Source organism: Pseudophryne corroboree, chromosome 12 (assembly GCF_028390025.1).
Source record: "Pseudophryne corroboree isolate aPseCor3 chromosome 12, aPseCor3.hap2, whole genome shotgun sequence".
NCBI classification, from domain to species: domain Eukaryota; kingdom Metazoa; phylum Chordata; class Amphibia; order Anura; family Myobatrachidae; genus Pseudophryne; species Pseudophryne corroboree.
Window position 1 is genome coordinate 161,409,714 of NC_086455.1, and position 27,424 is coordinate 161,437,137.

The 27,424-nt window shown below is 47.3% G+C and overlaps 1 protein-coding gene across 2 annotated transcripts; it reads left to right on the forward strand.

The window, feature by feature from the left end:
- Positions 1-448: 448 nt before the first annotated feature.
- STYX (serine/threonine/tyrosine interacting protein) lies at positions 449-24,665 on the forward strand. Of its 2 annotated transcripts, none has more exons than XM_063948368.1 (10): positions 449-830; positions 5,706-5,738; positions 5,970-6,023; positions 6,421-6,518; positions 6,957-7,017; positions 8,169-8,205; positions 9,264-9,354; positions 10,722-10,794; positions 11,995-12,088; positions 23,969-24,665. In XM_063948368.1, exons 2-10 carry the CDS (start codon positions 5,721-5,723, stop codon positions 24,061-24,063), a joined length of 621 nt encoding a protein of 206 aa, XP_063804438.1. In that variant the 5' UTR covers positions 449-830; positions 5,706-5,720; the 3' UTR covers positions 24,064-24,665. The 2 variants fall into 2 exon arrangements, with proteins under 2 accessions (XP_063804438.1, XP_063804437.1); XM_063948367.1 differs by having other exon boundaries at positions 450-847.
- Positions 24,666-27,424: the final 2,759 nt, after the last annotated feature.

The window sequence follows — 27,424 nt, forward strand, 5'->3', positions numbered from 1 at the left end:
AGACATATAGATATATACCTCAACCCTCCCAACATCCGGAGCCTTAAAAGCGAAACTCCATCTTGCGGCGACGCAAAAAGCGGCGTGGCTTTGTGGGGATGCCACAATCGTAAGCACACTCCCCCATTTTCGTCACAGCTGGGGCATGCCCGGCACTCTGTTACCTGCTGGCATGCCCCCAGGCCCTCTGTCTCCAGCAGAGCGTCTATTAATTGCTTTTCTGCTACGCAGCGAGTGACAGGAGCCTCCCAACTGCCACCACACCACCACCACGGGACACCGCGGCCCATGGGTGGGACACCGGGCCTATCACCAAAAAATGGGACCGTCCCATGGAAATCAGGACAGTTGGGAGGTATAAGATATAGCTGTATATATAGATAGATATAGAATTTGCAGCTGGACTACAATTCCCATCATGCTTTGCCAGTCACTACGTGGCCGGTGCTGATGGGAGTTGTAGTCCATATGAGCGTTAGCCATGACACGGGCAGGGCAGAGCAATGTGAATGCCCCGGTGAGGAAGAGGGAGCTGTGTAAGGAATATAGGTGACATCATAGAGGGTATTATACACGGGAGATCCCCCACACAGATTACACTACACTGACGGTACGCGTGACGTCGCCACGTAACCGCACCGTGTCCACGGGACGTGCGCGCCGCCACGCTCTGAGCTGCTGGCGGGGGCGCGCCGGTTGGTGTGTAGATCGCAGCATGGCCCGGGTGGCGGAGGCTGCTGGCATTATCAACGGCCTGGCAGCACTGTGACCCCGCACCGCTGTGCGCGACATGGACGGCGTGAAGCTGGATTTCCCTTCCCTCCCGCAATGTAAGGAGGACGCCGAGGTGAGAGCGGCCTGTGCCGGCCCCGGGCTCCAGGGCTGGTCCCTGTTATTATCCTCATTGACCTGTGATTGGTCACTGCTATTACTGTCATATAACTACTGTGTGTTACTATTATCACTATTACTGTCCTGTAGCTGCTGTGTCTCACTATTATCCGTGTCCTGTAGCTGCTGTGTCTCACTATTATCACTATTACTGTCCTGTAGCTGCTGTGTGTCACTATTATCCCTGTCCTGTAGCTGCTGTGTGTCACTATTATCACTATTACTGTCCTGTAGCTGCTGTGTGTCACTATTATCCCTGTATTCCTGTCATATAACTACTGTGTGTCACTATTATCACTATTACTGTCCTGTAGCTGCTGTGTGTCACTATTATCCGTGTCCTGTAGCTGCTGTGTGTCACTATTATCACTATTACTGTCCTGTAGCTGCTGTGTGTCACTATTATCCCTGTCCTGTAGCTGCTGTGTGTCACTATTATCACTATTACTGTCCTGTAGCTACTGTGTGTCACTATTATCCCTGTATTCCTGTCATATAACTACCGTGTGTTACTATTATCACTATTATCCCTGTGTCCTACAGCTGCTGTGTGTCACTATTATCACTGTATTACTGTCCTGTAGCTGCTGTGTGTCACTATTATCCCTGTATTCCTGTCCTACAGCTGTTGTGTGTCACTATTATCCCTGTATTACTGTCCTGTAGCTGCTGTGTGTCACTATTATCCATGTATTACTGTCATATAACTACTGTGTCACTATTATCACTGTATTACTGTCCTGTAGCTGCTGTGTGTCACTATTATCCCTGTATTCCTGTCCTACAGCTGTTGTGTGTCACTATTATCCCTGTATTACTGTCCTGTAGCTGCTGTGTGTCACTATTATCCGTGTCCTGTAGCTGCTGTGTGTCACTATTATCACTATTACTGTCCTGTAGCTGCTGTGTGTCACTATTATCCCTGTCCTGTAGCTGCTGTGTGTCACTATTATCACTATTACTGTCCTGTAGCTACTGTGTGTCACTATTATCCCTGTATTCCTGTCATATAACTACCGTGTGTTACTATTATCACTATTATCCCTGTGTCCTACAGCTGCTGTGTGTCACTATTATCACTGTATTACTGTCCTGTAGCTGCTGTGTGTCACTATTATCCCTGTATTCCTGTCCTACAGCTGTTGTGTGTCACTATTATCCCTGTATTACTGTCCTGTAGCTGCTGTGTGTCACTATTATCCATGTATTACTGTCATATAACTACTGTGTCACTATTATCACTGTATTACTGTCCTGTAGCTGCTGTGTGTCACTATTATCCCTGTATTCCTGTCCTACAGCTGTTGTGTGTCACTATTATCCCTGTATTACTGTCTTGTAGCTGCTGTGTGTCACTATTATCCCTGTATTACTGTCCTGTAGCTGCTGTGTTTCACTATTATCCCTGTATTACTGTCATATAGCTGCTGTGTGTCACTATTATCACTATTACTGTCCTGTAGCTGCTGTGTCACTATTATCCCTGTATTACTGTCCTGTAGCTGCTGTGTCACTATTATCCCTGTATTACTGTCCTACAGCTGTTGTGTCACTATTATCACTGTATTACTGTCATATAGCTGCTGTGTATCACTATTACTGTCCTGTAGCTGCTGTGTGTCACTATTATCCCTGTATTACTGTCCTGTAGCTGCTGTGTGTCACTATTATCCCTGTATTACTGTCCTGTAGCTGCTGTGTGTCACTATTATCCCTGTATTACTGTCCTACAGCTGCTGTGTGTCACTATTATCCCTGTATTACTGTCCTACAGCTACTGTGTCACTATTATCCCTGTATTACTGTCCTGTAGCTGCTGTGTGTAACTATTATCACTGTAATACTGTCCTGTAGCTGCTGTGTCACTATTATCACTGTATTACTGTCATATAGCTGCTGTGTGTCACTATTATCCCTGTATTACTGTCCTGTAGCTGCTGTGTGCCACTATTATCCCTGTATTACGGTCCTACAGCTACATTGTCACTATTATCCCTGTATTACTGTCATAGCTGCTGTGTCACTATTATCCCTGTATTACTGTCCTGTAGCTGTTGTGTTTCACTATTATCCCTGTATTACTGTCATATAGCTGCTGTGTGTAACTATTATCACTATTACTGTCCTGTAGCTGCTGTGTGTCACTATTATCCCAGTATTACTGTCCTGTAGCTGCTGTGTGTCACTATTATCCCTGTATTACTGTCCTACAGCTGTTGTGTCACTATTATCACTGTATTACTGTCATATAGCTGCTGTGTATCACTATTACTGTCCTGTAGCTGCTGTGTGTCACTATTATCCCTGTATTACTGTCCTACAGCTACTGTCACTATTATCCCTGTATTACTGTCATATAGCTGCTGTGTCACTATTATCCCTGTATTACGGTCCTACAGCTGCTGTGTGTCACTATTATCCCTGTAATACTGTCCTGTAGCTGCTGTGTGTCACTATTATCCCTGTATTACTGTCCTACAGCTGTTGTGTCACTATTATCACTGTATTACTGTCATATAGCTGCTGTGTATCACTATTACTGTCCTGTAGCTGCTGTCACTATTATCCCTGTATTACTGTCCTACAGCTACTGTGTCACTATTATCCCTGTATTACTGTCATATAGCTGCTGTGTCACTATTATCCCTGTATTACGGTCCTACAGCTGCTGTGTGTCACTATTATCCCTGTATTACTGTCCTGTAGCTGCTGTGTGTCACTATTATCCCAGTATTACTGTCCTGTAGCTGCTGTGTGTCACTATTATCCCTGTATTACTGTCCTACAGCTGTTGTGTCACTATTATCACTGTATTACTGTCATATAGCTGCTGTGTATCACTATTACTGTCCTGTAGCTGCTGTGTGTCACTATTATCCCTGTATTACTGTCCTACAGCTACTGTCACTATTATCCCTGTATTACTGTCATATAGCTGCTGTGTCACTATTATCCCTGTATTACGGTCCTACAGCTGCTGTGTGTCACTATTATCCCTGTAATACTGTCCTGTAGCTGCTGTGTGTCACTATTATCCCTGTATTACTGTCCTACAGCTGTTGTGTCACTATTATCACTGTATTACTGTCATATAGCTGCTGTGTATCACTATTACTGTCCTGTAGCTGCTGTCACTATTATCCCTGTATTACTGTCCTACAGCTGTTGTGTCACTATTATCACTGTATTACTGTCATATAGCTGCTGTGTATCACTATTACTGTCCTGTAGCTGCTGTCACTATTATCCCTGTATTACTGTCCTACAGCTACTGTGTCACTATTATCCCTGTATTACTGTCATATAGCTGCTGTGTCACTATTATCCCTGTATTACGGTCCTACAGCTGCTGTGTGTCACTATTATCCCTGTATTACTGTCCTGTAGCTGCTGTGTGTCACTATTATCCCTGTATTACTGTCCTACAGCTGCTGTGTGTCACTATTATCCCTGTATTACTGTCCTACAGCTGCTGTGTGTCACTATTATCCCTGTATTACTGTCCTACAGCTACTGTGTGTCACTATTATCCCTGTATTACTGTCCTGTAGCTGCTGTGTGTCACTATTATCCCTGTATTACTGTCCTGTAGCTGCTGTGTGTAACTATTATCACTGTATTACTGTCCTGTAGCTGCTGTGTCACTATTATCACTGTATTACTGTCATACAGCTGCTGTGTGTCACTATTATCCCTGTATTACTGTCCTACAGCTACAGTGTCACTATTATCCCTGTATTACTGTCATAGCTGCTGTGTCACTATTATCCCTGTATTACTGTCCTGTAGCTGCTGTGTCACTATTATCCCTGTATTACTGTCCTGTAGCTGCTGTGTCACTATTATCCCTGTATTACTGTCCTACAGCTGCTGTGTGTCACTATTATCACTGTATTACTGTCCTGTAGCTGCTGTGTGTCACTGTCATATAGCTGCTGTGTCACTATTATCCCTGTATTACTGTCCTACAGCTACTGTGTCACTATTATCCCTGTATTACTGTCATATAGCTGCTGTGTCACTATTATCCCTGTATTACGGTCCTACAGCTGCTGTGTGTCACTATTATCCCTGTATTACTGTTCTGTAGCTGCTGTGTGTCACTATCATCCCTGTATTACTGTCCTACAGCTGTGTGTCACTATTATCCCTGTATTACTGTGATACATCTGCTGTGTGTCACTATTATCCCTGTATTACTGTCATATAGCTGCTGTGTGCCACTATTATCACTGTAATATTATTGTCCTACAGCTGCTGTCACTATTATTACTGTATTAATGCACTACAGCTGCTGTGTATCAGGGCTTCGGGTCTGAGCTGAAGAGAAATCTCTGATAAATGACCTGTTTTCTGGGGCCGTGTTAACACGTAGCTCAAGGAGCTTATCCCGAATTCTGCCCATTTAATAGTTAATTTACCGCATGCGACAAAGGGGCTGTAATTGATAGCCCCAGGTGTTAAAGCCCGAGGCTACCATCCTTTTTCACCTCCGGTAAATTAACGGAGCTAATTAAATTCCCCCTTAGTGAATCAAATAACTTTTCCTGCAACCACTGTATCCTACTCTTCATCCTTTCATAGTCTCTATCCTGTATATTGTTAGGAGGAACTTTCTCCTTTTATGTTGTTAGTACCAGGGGTTTTTCTGTAGTTCCTAATGGTAATAAGGTTTCAGCGTTTGCTGTAAAATTAATAATCCCTCATAGTATTGAGCCTGTCTCTATCATCTCCTCTTTATATCACCGCCTCATCGTGTCGATTGTTTGGTTCACTCACATTCTCTTTTCTAATATTGTGTTCTTGTTTCTCAGGACTGGAGTTATCCGATGAGAAGGGAGATGCAGGTATGTCTGAAATAATATTTATTGCAGCAGATGTATAACAAATGCCAAACTGCAAGACCTAGACGTGTGTGTGTATGTATATATGTAAATTGCGACTAAAGATCTGTCATAAAGCTTTCCCGTACCGCTGCGCTGTGAGGCGTCCGTCATTTGTTCCGCCTATTGGGAGCAAAAGTTTTACTTCATTTTTAAAATTATGATTTTTTTTTTTCTTTCCTTCCTTTGGCCTAGGAAATTTTACCTGGACTGTTTCTGGGTCCGTACTCTGCTGCAATGAAGAGCAAGGTATGCAATTTACGTTCTGCAGGGTGATTTAGCCCAAATTAGTATTGCTATATGAAAGCTGCGTTAAGACCAACACAACCCTTCCTCCTTTACCCCCAGCCCCAACCATGGGGGCTATTAAATGCAGCCCCTTTTGTAATACAAAATAGTCAAATCAGTCAAGGCAGGGATGGCCAAACTTGGTCCTCAGGGACTTCTGTCGGGTCACGTTTTCAAAGTCTCCTACCTGGTGCGCAGGTGCGTTCATTCCTAACGGACACATTCCTAACCATTACACCGTCCGTACTTATCACTGCTTCATACACTTACCCCTATATGCCAGTAGTGAATTACAGACGGTCTTACACTAACGCACAGACTGAATACGCTGCAATAATGACATTTTATTTTTTTATAGCTGTCGATACTTCAGAAATACGGAATAACGCACATAATCTGCATAAGACAAAGTATTGAAGCAAATTTTATTAAAGCAAACTTTCAGCACTTGTTTAGGTAAGTAAATCGTGTATGGAAATATTTCCTACGCAATGCGTCGCAGTAAGTGTCACTTCTCATTGGTGGTCAGATCGCCTATGTAAATTAAAATGATGCATCGCGGTCTCTCTGTGTAATGGCAGTGTATTCAGGCCAAAACTAAAATGACAGCAAGTGTGAGGTGGTACGGAGGGTGGATATAAAGCAATCAATTCATCTTAGTGCGCAGATGAAATACCTGATGGTGAGAAAAGTGCACCGTCATAAATTTGGCTGGTATTTCATTTCCTGACCCTTGTGCTTACAGCTGTTTACGGAAACATTTGGTTTGAGCCCTTTATTACTTATTGGGACAAGTTTCAGTCTCTCCCCGCCCCCCCCCCCCCGCCCCCCTCCCAGGAATTGTGATCCAGGGGTCATGGCGCCTTCCTAACCATTTCTTGTTTTGGTTTACAGGTATTTAGTGCTGGATTTTGCAGATAACCCCATTGAAAACATTATACGTTTCTTCGCCATGGTAAGCGGTAGATTGTTAGCTGGCTATTGTAGAGAGCAGCCGTGTAAACCGTGTCTTTAATAAATACTGATTGTGAGCAGTAAACGTAAGGTACAGACTTACTGAGACTGCAAACAGTAACTAGTGTTCGCTCTAGGATTTGGGCAGGGCAGGGCTCTGGACTGTGAGGGGCACAAGCGTGTGTGCGCGTGTGGTGAAGCCGCGCGCGCCGAAAAAGGGGCATGGCCACGCAAAAAATAGGGGGCGTGAACATTTACGTAATAAAAGTGGGCGGTTCAGCCCACAGACAATAAAACAGGGGGCGTGGGCGGCCGGCGGCGTCACTGTTGGGGGCGTGCCCAGCACCTACGGAGGTGCTGGGCTTCCCCCAAGCTCTCTAACAGTGTGAATGGATGCCACGTGCATGCGCACGGCATCTTTACACGCTGGGAGGGCAGGAAGCGGGCGGCTGTTCTAGCAGGGCGTCCCAGAAAGGGCAGGGCAGATTTTGCTCTTAAAAAATCGGGCAGGGTGCGGCGCCCTGCTAAAACAGCCTAGAGTGAACACTAAGTAACTGCTGCATTATATACACAGAATGATCCTTGGTGTTAGTCCCAGCTGGTCATGTGACTTTAGGTGATACCCCAGTAATTCTGCCCTCCTCACGGATGTGTCATTTACTTACCCCCCTACTGCACGTGTTGGATGGCGCTGAGTTGAACGTAAGCTTGTTTGCGCAGCGCTTCTTGCTGCACATGCTCCGAAAAATTAGTGCGTGCAAATGTGAGATCATAGGGCTCTTATTCAAATTGAGTAGCACCAGGAATTAGCTCCCGATGCTATTCAATTCAGCACACTGTCATGTTGGGGGAAGGCCGGTTCTTGTGGACTAAACGGGGTGTTTTGCCGCGAAAACCGCCATTCTCCAACTAAAGTGCCTGACACGATTCTGTTTCTGGTGCAAATCAGCATTGCTCCAGCACTTTTGTCGGATTTCCCTCCGGGGGTGCGAGAAGAAATTCTCTCGGGTTTCACATCACGCTGAATTGAATAGCCCTGCAAGCTGATTTCCATACACTTGCATTCCTGCATCAGCCCCAATGTGACGATGCTTTTTCTTTTGTTTTTCCCATCACTGTATCTGTGTCTCATGCTTATCTCTTTCTTTACAGTCCAAGGAGTTCATTGATGGCTCTTTACAGTCTGGAGGTACACATCTTATCATTGTCGTCTTGTCTGCAGTAGTAAATGCAGGTCGTAGAACAAGAGGAGAGCAGGACATACAATGCATGGGACTGATTCCTGGCACTAGTTATCCAGCCAGGAATTCTGGGAGCTGATGTTGAGGACTCCATTTTGAAACCGAAAGAATGTTGTGTTCTCCATATTTTCTTTGAACCATTAAACTTTTAGTTTAATTAACCCCGCGGGTCACTTGAATGGTATTAAATTGATATTCGATACTTTATAACATTAAGCGTTATGAGTAATTTTGGGACGACGGATTCAGCAGAACCGCTCCAGTGTTTTGTATCAGTGTTTCGTATATTTACTATTTTGGTGATTTTTTTTTTTTTTTTTTTCCCATCAGTGTTGCAAGCCAACCAATGGCAAAATGACCAAAAACCCACCTTTTAGAATATCGGACCAGCTTTCTATGTTTTTACATAGACAAGCAGAGGAGCCGCAGATTTGCTAATGGTCAGTTTGCAAACCGACCCTAAACCCCGCCCTCCCCCCCCCCCCCCCCCCCCCCCCCCCCTAAGCTGCCATGTTTATGTCTTGCCGCTCTCTGGGGGAGGTGACTGGCTATTATCTCATACATATTGGTTCATTGTACACGTTGGGGTCGATTCAATTCGGCAATTTAAGCATAGCGCCGGGAATTAGCTCCCGACGCTATTCAATTCAGCTGCTAGTTACCCGCAATTGTCGGGAATTCTTCTCTCATCAGCATCGCCGCGGGTAGTTAAGCCCGTTCTCCCGACAAAACCACCTGTTAAGTCGGCGAGAACGGGTTTCGCCGACTTAACTTTAGCTGAATTGAATAGTGTCGGGAGCTAATTTCACGGCGCTATTCTTAACTTGCCGAATTGAATCGACCCCAATGTTTGCTCCAGCTGCGCGGAAGGCGTTAAGGCGGTCTATGAAACGGATGTCTTGCGCCAGGAGCTCGTGAATTCTTATGGATTCTAAAACTGTAGTTTGAATATTTTTGGCTGGGAAAACTGCGCATTTGTGTAACGCACCTTTCTCCGCTTGTGCAGGCAGAGTTCTCATCCACGGCAATGCAGGGATTTCTAGGAGTGCGGCCTTGGTTATTGCCTACATCATGGAAACGTTTGGATTAAAATACAGGTGATTGGGGGACAATAAATCCTCTTACTACTGTCCGTTGGGTTAATAGTGGCATGTGGAGATTTATGTGTAATAGCACCACAGAGATGAGCTGAAGTACTTACATGGCTCAGGCAGCGTATCTATTTACCCGTACTGTAATGACACACCGGATTATGTGTATTATGGCGCGTGCCCTCTGTGGGCATGACCTTACATGGTGGACTGTGGACCTGATTCAGACTGATCGCTGTTGTGCGAATTCGCAAGGTGGCCGATTATCGAGCGTCTGCGCATGTGTACGGATTGTAATGCGCAGGCGTGAGGCCAAATTGTGAAAAAATCCTGCGTCTTTTTTTATTTATTTTTTGATCGCTAGCCGAACGCAGATTGATTGACAGGTAGAGAACGTTTTGGGTGGTGGCAACTGCCTGTTTTCTGGGAGTGTCAGGAAAAACGCAGGCGTGTCCAAGCGTTTTCAGGGCGGGTGTGTGACGTCGGCCCCGGCCCCGATCAGCCTGTTTGTATGGCACTGTAGGAGTAAGTCCTGGGCTACGCACAGACTGGAAAAATCATTAGATGGTAAGTGAGGTGCGAATGGATTTGCAAGTGACCGGCGCACGCAGACTTGCGGAGGGCGGATTTTCACTATGTGGCAGCGACTATCCGTTCACAAACCTCTGCAAATCCGCAGGGGAGCGATCAGGGCTGAATTAGGCCCTGTGTGTATTACCGGCTGGGAGCAGAACCTTGTACAGGAGTCCTGTGACCTACAGGTGGGGCCTTCCCTGTGTCATGTGTCTGTTATACAGCTGTGGTACAATACATTACAGGATAACACCGCAGTCTCCCCCCACTGATCCGGAGTGACTGGGATAAGCCGTGCAGAACAGTCGCGCATTTGGAGCAATAGGAGCTCAGCTATATAAAACTGGCTTGTAGCTAATGTGTATTTGCAATTTCAGCTCCTCTGCAATAACACACTGCATTGATTGATCACAGAAAAAACATCCCCCCCCCCCCCGTGCCCTTCATCAGGGTAAAAGTGGCCGCTAATTTCCCAGGTTGCTGTATTTTTCCTTCTCAAACACTGCTATAATGTGTGAGCTGGATTTCTACCTCTGCCACTGAATATAATATCAACAGTGGGCGGGATGTAATGCAGCTGAGTTAGCTGGAGTTGCCGGTTGGACGCAGAAGGTTTTTTTTTTATTTAAAGCGGCAATCCTTTTAAAGAGCATAGTTTTGCCTTGTAAGTGACTGCCGGTTTAAAAAAAAAAGTCAGATTTGGGCTTACAACCCGGACAATCGCCGTTTGCAGACATTTGGCGCAAGCAATAAAGCAGAGCTCCCGAACTTACCCCCCCCCTCCTCTCCTCTCGTTGTAGGGATGCTTTCACCTACGTGCAGGAAAGAAGGTTCTGCATCAACCCCAATGCTGGATTTGTTCATCAACTTCAGGTATTTACACATCTTTTGATTAAAAGCTCCATTATGGGCTCAGTATATATCCCCGGTGTGGTGTACATCCCTGAAACCTGTCTGCTGTACCGGTGGTAAAGGCCACACTTTTCCCCACAGCCGGTACGGGACTGGTCTCAGGGAATGCTTAGGCTGCAGTCTGGTTCCTCGTAGGTCTGTCCACGGGTTCAGTATATATTTTTGACATTAAAATTGTTGAGATGATTCGAATGTCGGCAAAACGTACACTGTAGTCTAGCGGAGATTTAGCTGGTTTGGTGGCTTCAGCTGGGTCTTCCAGGTCCAGTGGCGATTGTCACTAACCCTGTCCCTAGTGCATAACCCTAATATACCCTCCACCTAGTGCCTAAGTATAACCCCCTCCTACTAGTGCTTATCCCAAACACCCCCTCCGCCTAGTGCCTAACCCTCCCCTCCCACAGCCTAACCCTCTCCCCAGAGCTTAACCCTAGCCTATCCTAACCATAAGCCCCTCCCCCTAGTGCCTAACCCTATCCTTCACTCTAGTCCCCCCCCCCCCCTTCCCCCTCCTCCTGCAGACTAACCTTCCAGTCTGTGCAGAATGTTGATATTTTGACAATGTCTAAATCATAACAGTTGACATAGTAAATATCGACACAATGACTGCATTTCCTGTCAGCTACGTGGCCACTTCACTTGGTGCAGACACCAGACCTTTCTGAACCTCAGTGGCCTACATGGGCGGGCTATCGCTACCATTGCCCATCATGCATCACTCTCAGTGCGTATGCAGAGGTGTGACCCTGCTTTGCCACATGTGACTGTGGATGGAGCATTGTCTCGTGTCCGTGGCCTCATTGCACGGTCCAGCGTAGAACACTCTGTAAGTGAGCGCAGTACCGGCTGGAGTGTGCGACACATTGTACCGGATGAGCACAATCTACCGTTCTGCCCATCACAAAACACGCAATCCTTCTAGGGCAGAGATAGGTAACCTGTGACTCTCCACTGGCTGTAGAACTACATATCTCAGCATGACCTGTCATAATTTTGCTGTTAAGGCGTGCCAAAACTGTGACAAGCCGTGCTGGGATTTATAGTTCCACAGCAGCTGGAATGCCACAGGTTGCGTACCCGAGCTGTAACGTTTGCTTTATCCTTTTACCTGTGTTCAGCATTAATTGCCTCCCTGCATTGTGATCGCTCTTCCGCCTGTAGGAATATGAAGCCATCTATCTCGCCAAGCTAACCATTAAGACGATGTCTCCTCTGCAGTTGGGAAGGACTTTCTCTCTACAATCTGGTGCTGCCGGTAAGGCCATCCCTACTTCTTGCATTTTGTTGTGTAATAGCATGGCGGTGTAGTGGTCAGCATTACTGCTTTACACCCCCCTGAGAGTCATGATTTCAATTCCCAACAAGAGTCCCATCTGTGCGGCGTCTGTATGTACTCCCTGTGAAACAACGGAAAACTCTGTTGCATTCTGGGAGGGGTCTATATTTGAGGTATAGAAATAAAACAGCCACGAAAACGATGCAGTACAGGGGTGATATGACCGGTGACGTCAGGCTTGGCCGACTGTACTTGTGGTTATGTGAAATATCTGGGACTGGACACCATTACTGTCAGTGACCTTTAATTGCTAACTGGCCAGCTCCAGCCGCAGCCGCATCCTGCATGCTTTGCGCTGTTGATCGAGAGTCCCAATCGGTGGCTATAGAAGAGTCTCTCTTATGGTGAAAACGAAGCCTTACAAATGTTACCATTCCCTGTTAGATCCTGTTCCGTGTTATCTCTCGGCAGATGTGCTGCAGAGTGTACAATGTATCTCCCAACACCTTAACCATTCAGACTGGTGGCTGGTAGCCGTTTGCGCCCAACCCCGTGCTGCCTGCAGACCCCTCTCCACCTCTGTGTTAATTTTTTCTTCAGCTCTATTCCTGGTGCACTGGATGCGTCTGAAATGAGGCAACTCTGCATAGCTCACAGTTCCTAGTGCTCAGTCTCTGACTTACCCTAAGCGTGAGAACCCCCATTGCCATCCGTGTGTGCCCCTCCAGCTGCACATGTAGATGCAGTGAATTGGCATATGACTAGTTGCTGATATTTCCGTGCACTCTGCACAGAGCCAAAGATCACAAGCTCCGGCCACAAAGTGAACTTGCTCGAAACTCCGTTTCAGACTCTGGGAGATATGTATTTAATCCTTTGAGAGAGAAAGTGGAGACGTTGCCCATTTCAACCAATACGCGTTTAACTGTCCTTTCTCTTACGTCCTAGAGGATGCTGGGGACTCCAAAAGGACCATGGGGTATAGACGGGATCCGCAGGAGCTTGGGCACACTAAAAAGACTTTGACTGGGTGTGAACTGGCTCCTCCCTCTATGCCCCTCCTCCAGACCTCAGTTAGATTCTGTGCCCAGGAGAGACTGGACACACACTAGGGGAGCTCTACTGAGTTTCTCTAGAAAGACTTTTGTTAGGTTTTTTTATTTTCAGGGAGACCTGCTGGCTACAGGCTCCCTGCAGCGTGGGACTGAGGGGAGAGAAGTCAGACCTACGTCTTAGTTAAGGGCTCTGCTTCTTAGGCTACTGGACACCATTAGCTCCAGAGGGTTCGATCACCTGGTTCGCCTAGCTGCTTGTTCCCGGAGCCGCGCCGTCACCCCCCTCACAGAAGCCAGAAGAAAGAAGCCGGGTGAACCGAAGACTTCAGTAACTGAGGTACAGCGCAGTGGTAGCGCTGCGCTCCATGCTCCCACACACATCACCAACGGCACTTGGAAGGGTGCAGGGCGCTGAGGGGGAGCGCCCTGGGCAGCAGTTACTGAGGTTTTTGGGACTGGATAAAGGCATATTCGGTGCCCGGGCACCGTATATAATACCCCCGCCAGTATAAATAATTCAAATTTGAGCGGGACTGAAGCGCGCCGGGAAAGGGCGGGGCTTAGCCGCACAGCTCACCAGCACCATTTTCTTCTCTCCACAGCTGCTGCAGAGAACGCTGGCCCGGGACCTCCATGCTCCTCACAAGTAAAAGGGAGCAAAACGGGAAGGGGGGGGCACAGATAATTTGGTGCTTTTCTTGTTTTTTTCAGCGCTAATGAGAGATACAAGGATTTACCTATTTAAAGGGAAAAAACCTGAGGTGAAGTTTCCCCCCTCTCATGAAATGAATGCTCTTTGTGAAAAAGCTTGGGAGTCGCCGGACAAAAGGTGGCAGATTCCCAAGAGAGTTTTTATGGCGTATCCATTCCACTCTGATGACAGGGAAAAATGGGAGTCGTCTCCGAATGTCGACAAGGCTCTATCCCGTTTGTCCAAGAAGGTGGCGCTTCCGTCCCCTGACACGGCAGCTCTCAAGGATCCGGCGGATCGCAAGCTGGAGACGTCTCTGAAGTCCATTTTCACTAATACGGGTGCATTGCTCAGATCTGCTGTGGCGTCGGTATGTGTGAGTAGTGCTATTGCTAAATGGGCTGATAATTTAGCTTTTGATATGGATACCCTTGATAAAGATAATAATCTTTTGACTCTTGGTTATATCAAGGACGCTGCAGATTACCTGAAGGATGCGGCGAGGGCTGTTGGTCTCTTGGGGTCAAGAGCCAATGCCATGGCAGTCTCGGCCAGGAGGGCGCTGTGGATCCATCAATGGAATGCTGATGCCGACTCCAAGAAAAATATGGAAGCTCTCCCCTTCAAAGGTAGTGTCTTGTTTGGTGACGGCCTGGCTGACCTGGTGTCGACCGCTACTGCGGGTAAGTCATCTTTTCTTCCTAATGTTCCCGCTCAACAGAAGAAGGGGCCTCATCAGCAGATGCAGTCCTTTCAACCTAATAAATACAAGCGAGGTAAGGGCTCGTCCTTCCTCGGTTCAAAGGGTAGAGGAAGGGGAAAGAAGTCGCCTGCAGGGTCAGGCGCCCAGGACCAAAAGTCCTCTCCCGCCTCTACCAAGTCCACCGCATGATGCCGGGGCTCCCCTGCCGGAGTCCGTGCCGGTGGGGGGCTGTCTCCGAATCCTCAGTCAGGTCTGGTTTCAATCAGTCCTGGATCCTTGGGTCTTAGACATAGTGTCCCAAGGGTACAGGCTGGAGTTTCAGGAAATGCCCCCCCAACTGCTGCTTTTTCAAATCGGCATTGCCAGTTTCTCTTCCGGAAAGAGCAGTAGTAAATGCTGCGGTACAAAAGTTCTGTCAACAGAGAGTCATTGTCCCCATTCCAACGGGGGTGGGGGGGGGAGGGTTCTATTCGAGCCTCTTTGTCGTAGCGAAGCCGGACGGTTCGGTCAGACCGGTTCTGAACCTAAAATCCCTCAATCTCAAGTATGGATATGAAAACGTTCAAGTTCAAGATGGAATCTCTTCGAGCTGTGATCTCCAGCCTAGAAGGGGGGGATTTTATGGCGTTAGTCGACATAAAGGATGCCTACTTACACGTCCCGATACATCCTCCGCATCAAGCCTACCTGAGATTTGCGGTGCAGGATTGTCATTACCAATTTCAGACGTTGCCGTTTGGGCTTTCCACGGCGCCGAGGCTTTTCACCAAGGTTATGGCAGAAATGATGCTACTCCTTCACAAGCGAGGGGTCACAATTATCCCGTACTTGGACGATCTCCTGATAAAGGCGAGATCAGAGGAGCAATTGTCAAAGAATGTGGAACTCTCCCTGACTGTTCTCCAAAATCACGGTTGGATTTTAAATTTGCTAAAGTCTCAGTTGATTCCGACAATTCGGCTGCCCTTCCTGGGCATGATCCTAGACACGAAGCTTCAGAGAGTGTTTCTTCCGGAGGACAAAGCTCTAGAAATACAGACCATGGTCAAGGAGCTTTTGAGACCGACAAGTATGTCGATTCATCAATGCAATCGAGTACTAGGGAAGATGGTGGCGGCGTACGAGGCCATTCCGTTTGGCAGGTTTCAGTGTGACCTGCTGGACAAATGGTCCGGGTCTCACCTACAAATGCACCGGAAAATAAGTCTGTCTTCCAGGGCCAGGATCTCTCTCCTGTGGTGGTTGCAAGGCTCTCACCTTCTAGAGGGACGCCGTTTTGGAATCCAGGACTGGGTCCTGCTGACCACAGATGCAAGTCTCCGAGGCTGGGGCGCAGTCGCACTGGGAAGAAGTTTTCAGGGAAAATGGTCAAGCCAGGAATCTTCTCTCCACACAAATGTTCTCGAGTTAAGAGCCATTTACAACGGCCTCCTGCAAGCGAAGAACCTTCTTCAGGGTCTCCCTGTCCTGATCCAGTCGGACAACATCACATTGGTGGCGTACGTAAACCACCAAGGCGGAACAAGGAGCAGGGCGGCAATGGCGGAAGCCTCAAAAAATTATCCGCTGGGCGGAACAGCACGTAAGCGCTCTGTCAGCAGTCTTCCTAACGGGCGTGGACAACTGGGAAGCAGACTTCCTCAGCAGACACGAGAGAGTGGGCTCTTCATCAAAAGGTATTTGCAGAAGTGACAAGGCGTTGGGGAATTCCTCTGATAGACATGATGGCGTCTCGCCTTAACAAGAAGCTTCCGAGGTATTGTTCCAGGTCGATAGACCCCCAAGCCCGTGCAGTGGATGCCCTGGTGACTCTGTGGGTGTTTCAGTCGGTGTATGTGTTCCCTCCGCTTCCTCTCATTCCAAAGGTGGTGTTGATTATAAGACGAACAAGGGTTCAGGTAATACTCGTCGTTCCAGATTGGCCGTGGAGGGCCTTGTATCCGGATCTTCAGGAATTACTAGTGGAAGATCCCAGGCCGCTTCCTCTAAGAGAGGACGTTACTGCAGGGGCCCTGCTTGTTTCCGGACTTACCGCGGCTGCGTTTGACGGTGTGGAAGTTGAACGTCAGATTTTAGCTCGGAAGGGTATTCCCGGGGAAGTCATCCCCACTCTCCTTAAGGCTAGGAAGGAGGTCACGGCAAAACATTATCACCGTATCTGGAGAAAGTATGTGTCGTAGTGTGAAACCAAGGCAGCTCCTGCGGAGGAGTTTCACTTGGGTCGTTTCCTCCATTTTTTGCAGGCAGGCGTGGCTGCGGGCCTGAAATTGGGTTCCATCAAAGTGCAGATTTCGGCTTTATCTATTTTCTTTCAAAAGGAATTGGCCATCCTTCCTGAGGTTCAGACTTTCGTGAATTGAGTGCTGCATATCCATCCTCCATTTGTGGCGCCGTGGGATCTTGAAGTGGTGTTGCAGTTACTTATGTCTTGCTGGTTTGAGCCTTTGCGTAAGGTTGAGTTGAAGTTTCTCACTTGGAAAGTGGTCATGCTTTTGGCTCTGGCGTCTGCCAGACGAGTGTCCGAGTTGGCGGCCTTGTCTCACAAGAGCCCATATTTGATCTTTCATTCGGATAGAGCGGAATTGAGGACTCGTCAACAATTTTTGCCGAAGGTGGTTTCTTTGTTTCACATAAACCAACCTATTGTGGTACCGGTGGCTACGGATGCTGTGGCGGTCCCAAGATCTCTTGATGTTGTAAGAGCTTTGAAAATTTATGTCGCCAGAACGGCTCTTACTAGAAAAACGGAGGCTGTTTGTCCTGTATGGTTCCAACAAGATTGGAAATCCTGCTTCTAAGCAGACTATTGCACACTGGATTTGTAATACGATTCAGCATGCTCATTCTTCGGCTGGGTTGCCGTTGCTGAAGTCAGTAAAGGCCCATTCCACTAGGAAGGTGGGCTCTTCTTGGGCGGCTGCCCGAGGGGTCTCGGCACTTCAGCTTTGCCGAGCAGCTACGTGGTCGGGTTCAAACACTTTTGCTAAGTTCTACAAGTTTGATACCTTGGCTGAGGAGGACCTCATGTTTGCTCAATCAGTGCTGCAGAGTCGTCCGCACTCTCCTGCCCGTTCTGGAGCTTTGGTATAGACCCCATTGTCCTTTTGGAGTCCCCAGCATCCTCTAGGACGCTTGTTGCTGTTGTTAGTTCATACTGTTATCTGGTTTCATGCTACTCCAGTTGTACGGTGTGTTTGTGGTGTGGGCTGGTATGTTTATCGCCCTTAGTTAACAAAAATCCTTTCCTCGAAATGTCCGTCTCTCCTGGGCACAGTTCCTATAACTGATGTCTGGGGGAGGGGCATAGAGGGAGGAGCCAGTTCACACCCAGTCAAAGTCTTTTTAGTGTGCCCAAGCTCCTGCGGATCCAGTCTATACCCCATGGTACTTGAGGAGTCCCCAGCATCCTCTGCGGACTAGGAGAAAAGGATTTACCGGTAGGTATTAAAATCCTATTTCTCTGACGTCCTAGTGGATGCTGGGAACTCCGTAAGGACCATGGGGAATAGTGGCTCCGCAGGAGACTGGGCACAAAAGTAAAGCTTTAGGACTACCTGGTGTGCACTGGCTCCTCCCCCTATGACCCTCCTCCAAGCCTCAGTTAGATTTTTGTGCCCGGCCGAGAAGGGTGGACACTAGGGGCTCTCCTGAGCTTCTTAGTGAAAGTTTAGTTTTAGGTTTTTTATTTTCAGTGAGACCTGCTGGCAACAGGCTCACTGCATCGAGGGACTAAGGGGAGAAGAAGCGAACCTGCCTGCTTGCAGCCAGCTTGGGCTTCTTAGGCTACTGGACACCATTAGCTCCAGAGGGACCGAACACAGGCCCAGCCTCGGAGCTCGGTCCCAGAGCCGCGCCGCCGGCCCCCTTACAGAGCCAGAAGTAAGAAGAGGTCCGGAAAAATCGGCGGCAGAAGACATCAGTCTTCAACAAGGTAGCGCACAGCACTGCAGCTGTGCGCCATTGTTACTCAGGCACACTTCACACTCCGGTCACTGAGGGTGCAGGGCGCTAGGGAGGGGCGCCCTGAGCAGCAATGTAAACACCTTGGCTGGCGAAAATACACCACATATAACCCCCAGGGCTATATGGATGTATTTTAATCCCTGCCAGAATTCACCAAAAAACGGGAGAAAAGGCCGCCGAGAAGGGGGCGGAGCCTATCTCCTCAGCACACGGGCGCCATTTTCCATCACAGCTCCGCTGGAAGGACGTCTCCCTGACTCTCCCCTGCAGTCCTGCACTACAGAAAAGGGTAAAAAAGAGAGGGGGGCACTAATTTGGCGCAGTTTTTAATAATAACAGCAGCTATAAAGGGAAAAGCACATTGTATAGTGGTATTCCTGTCTATATATAGCGCTCTGGTGTGTGCTGGCATACTCTACCTCTGTCTCCCCAAAGGGCTAGTGGGGTCCTGTCCTCTATTAGAGCATTCCCTGTGTGTGTGCGGTGTGTCGACATGTTTGAGGAGGAAAATGAGATGGAGGCGGAGCAATTGCCTATTAGAGTTGTCACCCCCTAGGGAGTCGACACCTGAGTGGATGAGCTTATGGAAGGAATTGCGTGACAGTGTCAGCTCTTTACGAAAGACAGTTGACGACATGAGACAGCCGGCTACTCAGCTTGTGCCTGTCCAGGGGTCTCAAACGCCATCAGGGGCTTTAAAACGCCCGTTACCTCAGATGGCAGACACAGACACGGATACTGACTCCAGTGTCGATGATGAGGAGACAAATGTGACTTCCAGTAGGGCCACACGTTACATGATTGAGGCAATGAAAAATGTATTGCATATTTCTGATAATACAAGTACCACTAAAAAGGGTATTATGTTTGGTGAGAAAAAACTGCTTGTAGTTTTTCCTGTATCCGAGGAATTAAATGAAGTGTGTGATGATGCGTGGGTTTCCCCCGATAAAAAACTGATAATTCCTAAGAGGTTATTGGCATCATACCCTTTCCCGCCAGAGGATAGGGCACGTTGGGAAACACCCCCTAAGGTGGATAAAGCGCTCACACGCTTGTCTAAACAGGTAGCACTACCCTCTCCTGATACGGCCGCCCTAAAGGAACCTGCCGATAGAAAGCAGGAGAATATCCTAAAATGTATATACACTCACACGGGTGTTATACTGCGACCAGCAATCGCCTCAGCCTGGATGTGCAGTGCTGGTGTGGCGTGGTCGGATTCCCTGACTGAAAATATTGATACCCTAGATAGGGACAGTATATTACTGACTATAGAGCATTTAAAAGATGCATTTTTATATATGCGTGATGCACAGAGGGATATTTGCCGACTGGCATCAAGAGTTAGCGCGCTGTCCATTTCTGCAAGAAGAGGTTTATGGACGTGGCAGTGGTCAGGTGATGCGGATTCCAAAAGGCACATGGAAGTATTGCCTTATAAGGGGGAGGAGTTATTTGGGGTAGGTCTATCAGACCTGGTAGCCACCGCACAGTGGGCCCACTCGGAAGTGGACCCCTGGATCCTTCAGGTGGTATCTCAGGGGTACAAATTGGAATTCGAGACGTCTCCCCCTCGCCGTTTCCTAAAGTCTGCTTTACCGACGTCTCCCTCAGACAGGGAGGCTGTATTGGAAGCCATTCACAAGCTGTATTCCCAGCAGGTGATAATCAAGGTACCCCTCCTGCAACAGGGAAAGGGGTACTATTCCACACTATTTGTGGTACCGAAGCCGGACGGCTCGGTGAGACCAATTTTAAATCTAAAATCCTTGAACACTTACATACAAAGGTTCAAATTCAAGATGGAGTCACTCAGAGCAGTGATTGCAAACCTGGAAGAAGGGGACTATATGGTGTCTCTGGACATCAAAGATGCTTACCTACATGTCCCAATTTACCCTTCTCACCAAGGGTACCTCAGGTTTGTGGTACAGAACTGTCACTATCCGTTTCAGACGCTGCCGTTTGGATTGTCCACGGCACCCCGGGTCTTTACCAAGGTAATGGCCGAAATGATGATACTCATTCGAAAGAAGGGAGTTTTAGTTATCCCTTACTTGGACGATCTCCTGATAAGGGCAAGATCCAGGGAACAGTTGGAAGTCGGGGTAGCACTATCTCAGATAGTGCTGCGGCAGCACGGTTGGATTCTCAATATTCCAAAATCGCAGCTGATCCCGACGACACGCCTTCTATTTCTAGGGATGATCCTGGACACAGTCCAGAAAAAGGTGTTTCTCCCGGAGGAGAAAGCCAGGGAGTTATCCGAGCTAGTCAGAAATCTCCTAAAACCAGGCCAAGTCTCAGTGCATCAATGCACAAGGGTCCTGGGAAAAATGGTGGCTTCTTACGAAGCAATCCCATTCGGCAGATTCCACGCAAGAACCTTCCAGTGGGATCTGCTAGACAAATGGTCCGGGTCGCATCTTCAGATGCATCAGTGGATAATCTTGTCACCAAAGACAAGGGTGTCTCTCCTGTGGTGGTTGCAGAGTGCTCATCTTCTACAGGGCCGCAGATTCGGCATTCAGGACTGGGTCCTGGTGACCACGGATGCCAGCCTGAGAGGCTGGGGAGCATTCACACAGGGAAGAAATTTCCAGGGCTTGTGGTCAAGCCTGGAGACATCACTTCACATAAATATCCTGGAGCTAAGGGCCATCTACAATGCTCTAAGCCTAGCAAGACCTCTGCTTCAAGGTCAGCCGGTGCTGATCCAGTCAGACAACATCACGGCAGTCGCCCACGTAAACAGACAGGGCGGCACAAGAAGCAGGAGGGCAATGGCAGAAGCTGCAAGGATTCTTCGCTGGGCAGAAAATCATGTGATAGCACTGTCAGCAGTGTTCATTCCGGGAGTGGACAACTGGGAAGCAGACTTCCTCAGCAGGCACGAGCTCCACCCGGGAGAGTGGGGACTTCATCCAGAAGTCTTCCACATGATTGTGAACCGTTGGGAAAAACCAAAGGTGGACATGATGGCGTCCCGCCTCAACAAAAAACTAGACAGGTATTGCGCCAGGTCAAGGGACCCTCAGGCAATAGCTGTGGACGCTCTGGTAACACCGTGGGTGTACCAGTCAGTGTATGTGTTCCCTCCTCTGCCTCTCATACCCAAGGTACTGAGAATCATAAGAAGGAGAGGAGTAAGGACTATACTCGTGGCTCCGGATTGGCCAAGAAGGACTTGGTACCCGGAACTTCAAGAGATGCTCACAGAGGACCCGTGGCCTCTACCTCTAAGAAGGGACCTGCTCCAGCAGGGACCCTGTCTGTTCCAAGACTTACCGCGGCTGCGTTTGACGGCATGGCGGTTGAACGCAGGATCCTGAAGGAAAAAGGTATTCCGGATGAAGTCATCCCTACCCTGATCAAAGCCAGGAAGGATGTAACCGCACAGCATTATCACCGTATTTGGCGTAAATATGTTGCGTGGTGCGAGGCCAGGAAGGCCCCTACAGAGGAATTTCAACTGGGTCGTTTTCTGCATTTCCTGCAAACAGGACTGTCTATGGGCCTAAAATTAGGGTCCATTAAGGTTCAAATTTCGGCCCTGTCGATTTTCTTCCAGAAAGAACTGGCTTCAGTTCCTGAAGTTCAGACGTTTGTCAAGGGGGTACTGCATATACAGCCTCCTTTTGTGCCTCCAGTGGCACCTTGGGATCTCAATGTAGTTTTGGGGTTCCTAAAATCACATTGGTTTGAACCACTCACCACTGTGGACTTAAAATATCTCACATGGAAAGTGGTAATGCTGTTGGCCCTGGCTTCAGCCAGGCGTGTCTCAGAATTGGCGGCTTTATCCTATAAAAGCCCTTACCTAATTTTTCATACGGACAGGGCAGAATTGAGGACTCGTCCTCAATTTCTCCCTAAGGTGGTTTCAGCGTTTCACCTGAACCAGCCTATTGTGGTACCTGCGGCTACTAGGGACTTGGAGGACTCCAAGTTGCTGGACGTAGTCAGGGCCCTGAAAATATGTTTCCAGGACGGCTGGAGTTAGGAAATCTGACTCGCTGTTATCCTGTATGCACCCAACAAGCTGGGTGCTCCTGCTTCTAAGCAGACTATTGCTCGTTGGATTTGTAGTACAATTCAGCTTGCACATTCTGTGGCAGGCCTGCCACAGCCAAAATCTGTAAAAGCCCATTCCACAAGGAAGGTGGGCTCATCTTGGGCGGCTGCCCGAGGGGTCTCGGCGTTACAACTTTGCCGAGCAGCTACTTGGTCAGGGGCAAACACGTTTGCTAAATTCTACAAATTTGATACCCTGGCTGAGGAGGACCTGGAGTTCTCTCATTCTGTGCTGCAGAGTCATCCGCACTCTCCCGCCCGTTTGGGAGCTTTGGTATAATCCCTATGGTCCTTACGGAGTTCCCAGCATCCACTTAGGACGTTAGAGAAAATAAGAATTTACTTACCGATAATTCTATTTCTCGTAGTCCGTAGTGGATGCTGGGCGCCCATCCCAAGTGCGGATTGTCTGCAATACTTGTACATAGTTATTGTTACAAAAATCGGGTTATTATTGTTGTGAGCCATCTTTCCAGAGGCTCCTCTGTTATAATGCTGTTAACTGGGTTCAGATCACAGGTTGTACGGTGTGATTGGTGTGGCTGGTATGAGTCTTACCCGGGATTCAAAATCCTTCCTTATTGTGTACGCTCGTCCGGGCACAGTATCCTAACTGAGGCTTGGAGGAGGGTCATAGGGGGAGGAGCCAGTGCACACCAGGTAGTCCTAAAGCTTTACTTTTGTGCCCAGTCTCCTGCGGAGCCGCTATTCCCTATGGTCCTTACGAAGTTCCCAGCATCCACTACGGACTACGAGAAATAGAATTATCGGTAAGTAAATTCTTATTTTTTACATACAAGGGGGGGTCTATGTACTAAGCAGTGGACGGAGATGAAGTACCAACGATGTAACAGGCTGTGGGGCAGATTTATTAAGCCTGGTGAAGTGATAAAGTGGAAGGTGATAACGCACCAGCCAATCAGCTCTTAACTGTCATTTTTCAAACCCAGCCTGTAACATGGCAGTGAGGAGCTGATTGGTTGGTGCGTTATCTTCCACTTTATCACTTCACCAGGGTTAATCAGTCTGCCCCTCTGTTTGAAAAATAACAGGAGCTGAAAAGTTGGTACTTTCTCTCCGTCCACTTTTTTCACTCTCCAAGTCTTGATACACCTCCCCTTATGTCTTTTAGTGTCTGGGAAAGTCGGCAACTTGCCTGTTGTATAGTGGTCTTAAATGAAGCAGACACAGCAATTAAACCTTTTAATTTGGAACTTAGCTGAGCATAATTGCTTGCAATCTGCTTTCTAAACAGTGCATTTGAAGGGTTCGGAAAGATGCGCAGTATCAGTCCGTTTTGAGGCCCTTGCAAGTAGTGGTGCTAAAGGCCCATTTTACATTCAGCCAATGTCTGTGCTCTTTGTACCCAGGAAGTCTAAAGCGGTCGCTAGAAGAGGAGGACGACGAGTTCGGGAACATGCAGGTCTCTGCGGCTCATGATGATGATGATGAAGACACTCTATAAGCAACCTGTCATTTTCATATTCTGGTGCTGCTATTGTGCTTTATAGACAATAATATGACTTTTTCCCCATTTAATAAATGGGTGGCACCGATTGTTTCACTGCTTTTTACACAGCCGTTTTAGTAAAAAAAAAAAATTAAATAAAAAAAAAATATATACTATTATTTTTTTTGTTCGGATGTGCAAAAGAGGTATTATTGCAATAACGCACTTTTCATACTTGAAGATTTTTTTTTTATTTTCAGGGTTTTTTTTTGTATAATATAAAATAATTTCATGTAATGCAACCGATGGGAAATAGACATATTTCTATGTTATTTAATTTATAAGAAAAGGCTTTAGTAATGAAACGTTTGCTGAACTTTTTGTGTGTTTTTGTAAATACAATTTTATAGGTTTAGAAGTTTTTAACAAAGTGGATTCTATACAAAAAAAAAAAAGGCGTTCTCGACCACAGGGGGCGGTTGTACACTATTGATATAACCTTCTAACTTATCAGTTGTTTTTATTATGCAATTTATATTGTGGCGTTGGCCTGAAAACTGATTCCTTCATAACAAATTTTGTTCTGACATTTTCCAAATAAACAGACTGTAAATCTATTACGCATATCGATGTTTATTCTAATGGGAGATGTCATCGTTTAGAGACATTGCAGAATCATTTTGTGCCTCTCTGCTGTTCCACGCACACCTCCTGTCCCTCGTAACTCTAAAAGGTGCTCTCTGATTGCAGACAGAGAGCAAATGCAAAACTGGTATCTGTTTTTGACGTAGAATTAATATTTATATAATAGCTAGGAGCTTACAAAAATAATAGAATATATCAGAAATCTTTACCCAGGTTACAGTAGCTGTGATTTGGAAATCACTAGGACTTACGGTTTATAAGTTATGAGGTACATAACTTCTATCACATCAGAAACCCATAATTTTTACACTCCTACATTATAGTTTATATAATGGAAAATAAAATTGAACATGCAATATTTTATGAAGTTATTACACAGGGGAAGTTATGTACCATTATTTGTATTTAAGTTAAAAATTACTTGGGCAGTTCTAGGAGGAACCAAGATTTTATACATTGGCTAGCCAGTAGTCTGAGATATAGGTGCAGGGCCAGATTGACAGTGGGGCAAATGAAGATACAGCTCCAGACCTCCATATAAATATAGGCTCATCATCATGACGGGACTATGAATGCGTGGGGCACAGCCACATTCCACAGAGATAAACCATCCTCCCAAATACAAAATATAGGGCTATGGTATGTTATACTATTAGGATCATCCACTAGTGATATTCTTAGGATTTGTAATGAACTTTGCATTTTGCGTAGGATATTAATCATTTATCTTGGTCTGAAATGAACAGTAGTATGTCTGGCATAACGCAGTGGTTCCCAAACACCGTCTTCAAGGCAACCCAACAGTCCAGGCTTTAGGGATATTCCTACTTGTGCACAGATGGTATAATCAAACTGAGGTACTAATTAAGTCACCTCTGCTTAAGCATGGATATCCTTAAAACCTGGACTGTTGGGGTGCCTTGAGGAACATATTTGGGAACCATTGGCATTTATTTATTTTATTTTTTTAAAATTGCATCTTTTTTTTCACAAGTGCTACTCCAGACAACACACAGTGTGTGGCCCTTGGTAAATACAAAGACCATGAATCCATATCATGCACTGATGAGCTCCAGTCATCTGGGCCCTGATCTGGTGGGCCAGGCATGACCCAGTGCTGGATGCTCCCTATGCCAGGCCAGTAATAGGGTGTAGATTGAAGGAGGGAGAGCGTAACCTGTGCCGAGCGCAGCGAGCCATGCAAGGGGACATGGTAAACTAAAGGGGCTTGTTTTTGGCAGAAAAGTGACAAAACACCCAAAACACAAAAAAAAGGTGTCTACCTTTTTTGTGTCTACCATTTACATGTTGACCTTTTGAACCTATCGATCTTTCCTACTGTCTACCTATTCTGTGTCAACCTTTTGACCCTGTGGACCTAATGCATGTCTACCATTAGTGGTGAACCTATTGACTGTAGACCTTTTTAGTGTAGATCTAATAATCCACACCCACTCTAGGGTGCTGTGATTCAGGAAAGTTTGGGAACCGCTGGTATAAAGGCATAAAACAAGTTACAGCGCTGCTTAGCTCACATTATAAAGGGTATTACAGAATTGGCAATGGTGACCTATCAGATGGTGAATTAGAAGTATTTTCTCTAACGTCCTAGAGGATGCTGGGGACTCCGTAAGGACCATGGGGATAGACGGGCTCCACAGGAGACATGGGCACTTTAAGAAAGACTTTGGATCTGGGTGTGCACTGGCTCCTCCCTCTATGCCCCTCCTCCAGACCTCAGTTGATTACTGTGCCCAGAGGAGACTGGGTGCTTTCAGGGAGCTCTCCTGAGTTTCCTGACAGAAAGTATATTTGGTAGGTCTTTTATTTTCAGTGAGCACTGCTGGCAACAGACTCCCTGCATCGAGGGACTGAGGGGAGAGAAACAGACCTACTTTAATGTTAGGCTCTGCTACCTCGGCTACTGGACACCATTAGCTCCAGAGGGATTGGTACGCAGGTCTCACCCTCGCTGTCCGCCCCAGAGCCGAGCCGCCGTCCTCCTCGCAGAGCCGGAAGATAGAAGCCGGGTGAGTATGAGAAGAAAAGAAGACTTCAGAGGCGACAGAAGACATCTTGATCTTCATAGAGGTAACGCACAGCACTGAAGCTGTGCGCCATTGCTCCCATTCACCTCACACACATCTGTCACTGTAAGGGTGCAGGGCGCAGGGGGGGGCGCCCTGGGCAGCAATATAAACCTCTCCTGTGGCAAAAGTACATATATACATGTACAGCTGGGCACTGTACATGTATATAAAGAGCCCCCGCCATGCTTTTAAGAATTTTGAGCGGGACAGAAGCCCGCCGCCGAGGGGGCGGGGCTTCTCCCTCAGCACTCACCAGCGACATTTTTCTCCACAGCACCGCTGAGAGGAAGCTCCCCAGACTCTCCCCTGCTTACTCACGGTGACAGAGGGTTTTCAAGAGGGGGGGGCACATAATTGGCGCATATACATACATAAAGGCGCTACTGGGTAAACATTCTGTGTTTCTCTATCGTCCTAGTGGATGCTGGGGTTCCTGAAAGGACCATGGGGAATAGCGGCTCCGCAGGAGACAGGGCACAAAAAGTAAAGCTTTTCCAGATCAGGTGGTGTGCACTGGCTCCTCCCCCTATGACCCTCCTCCAGACTCCAGTTAGATTTTTGTGCCCGGCCGAGAAGGGTGCAATCTAGGTGGCTCTCCTAAAGAGCTGCTTAGAAACACAAGCTGTACTCTCAGCAGGTGA

Coding starts and splice junctions, on each gene's coding strand:
- STYX (XM_063948367.1), top strand. CDS start 791: ATGGACGGCGTGAAGCTGGATTTCCCTTCCCTCCCGCAATGTAAGGAG. Junction 8,206..9,263: donor TGGCTCTTTACAGTCTGGAG/GTACACATCTTA, acceptor CCGCTTGTGCAG/GCAGAGTTCTCATCCACGGC. Junction 12,089..23,968: donor TCTACAATCTGGTGCTGCCG/GTAAGGCCATCC, acceptor CTTTGTACCCAG/GAAGTCTAAAGCGGTCGCTA.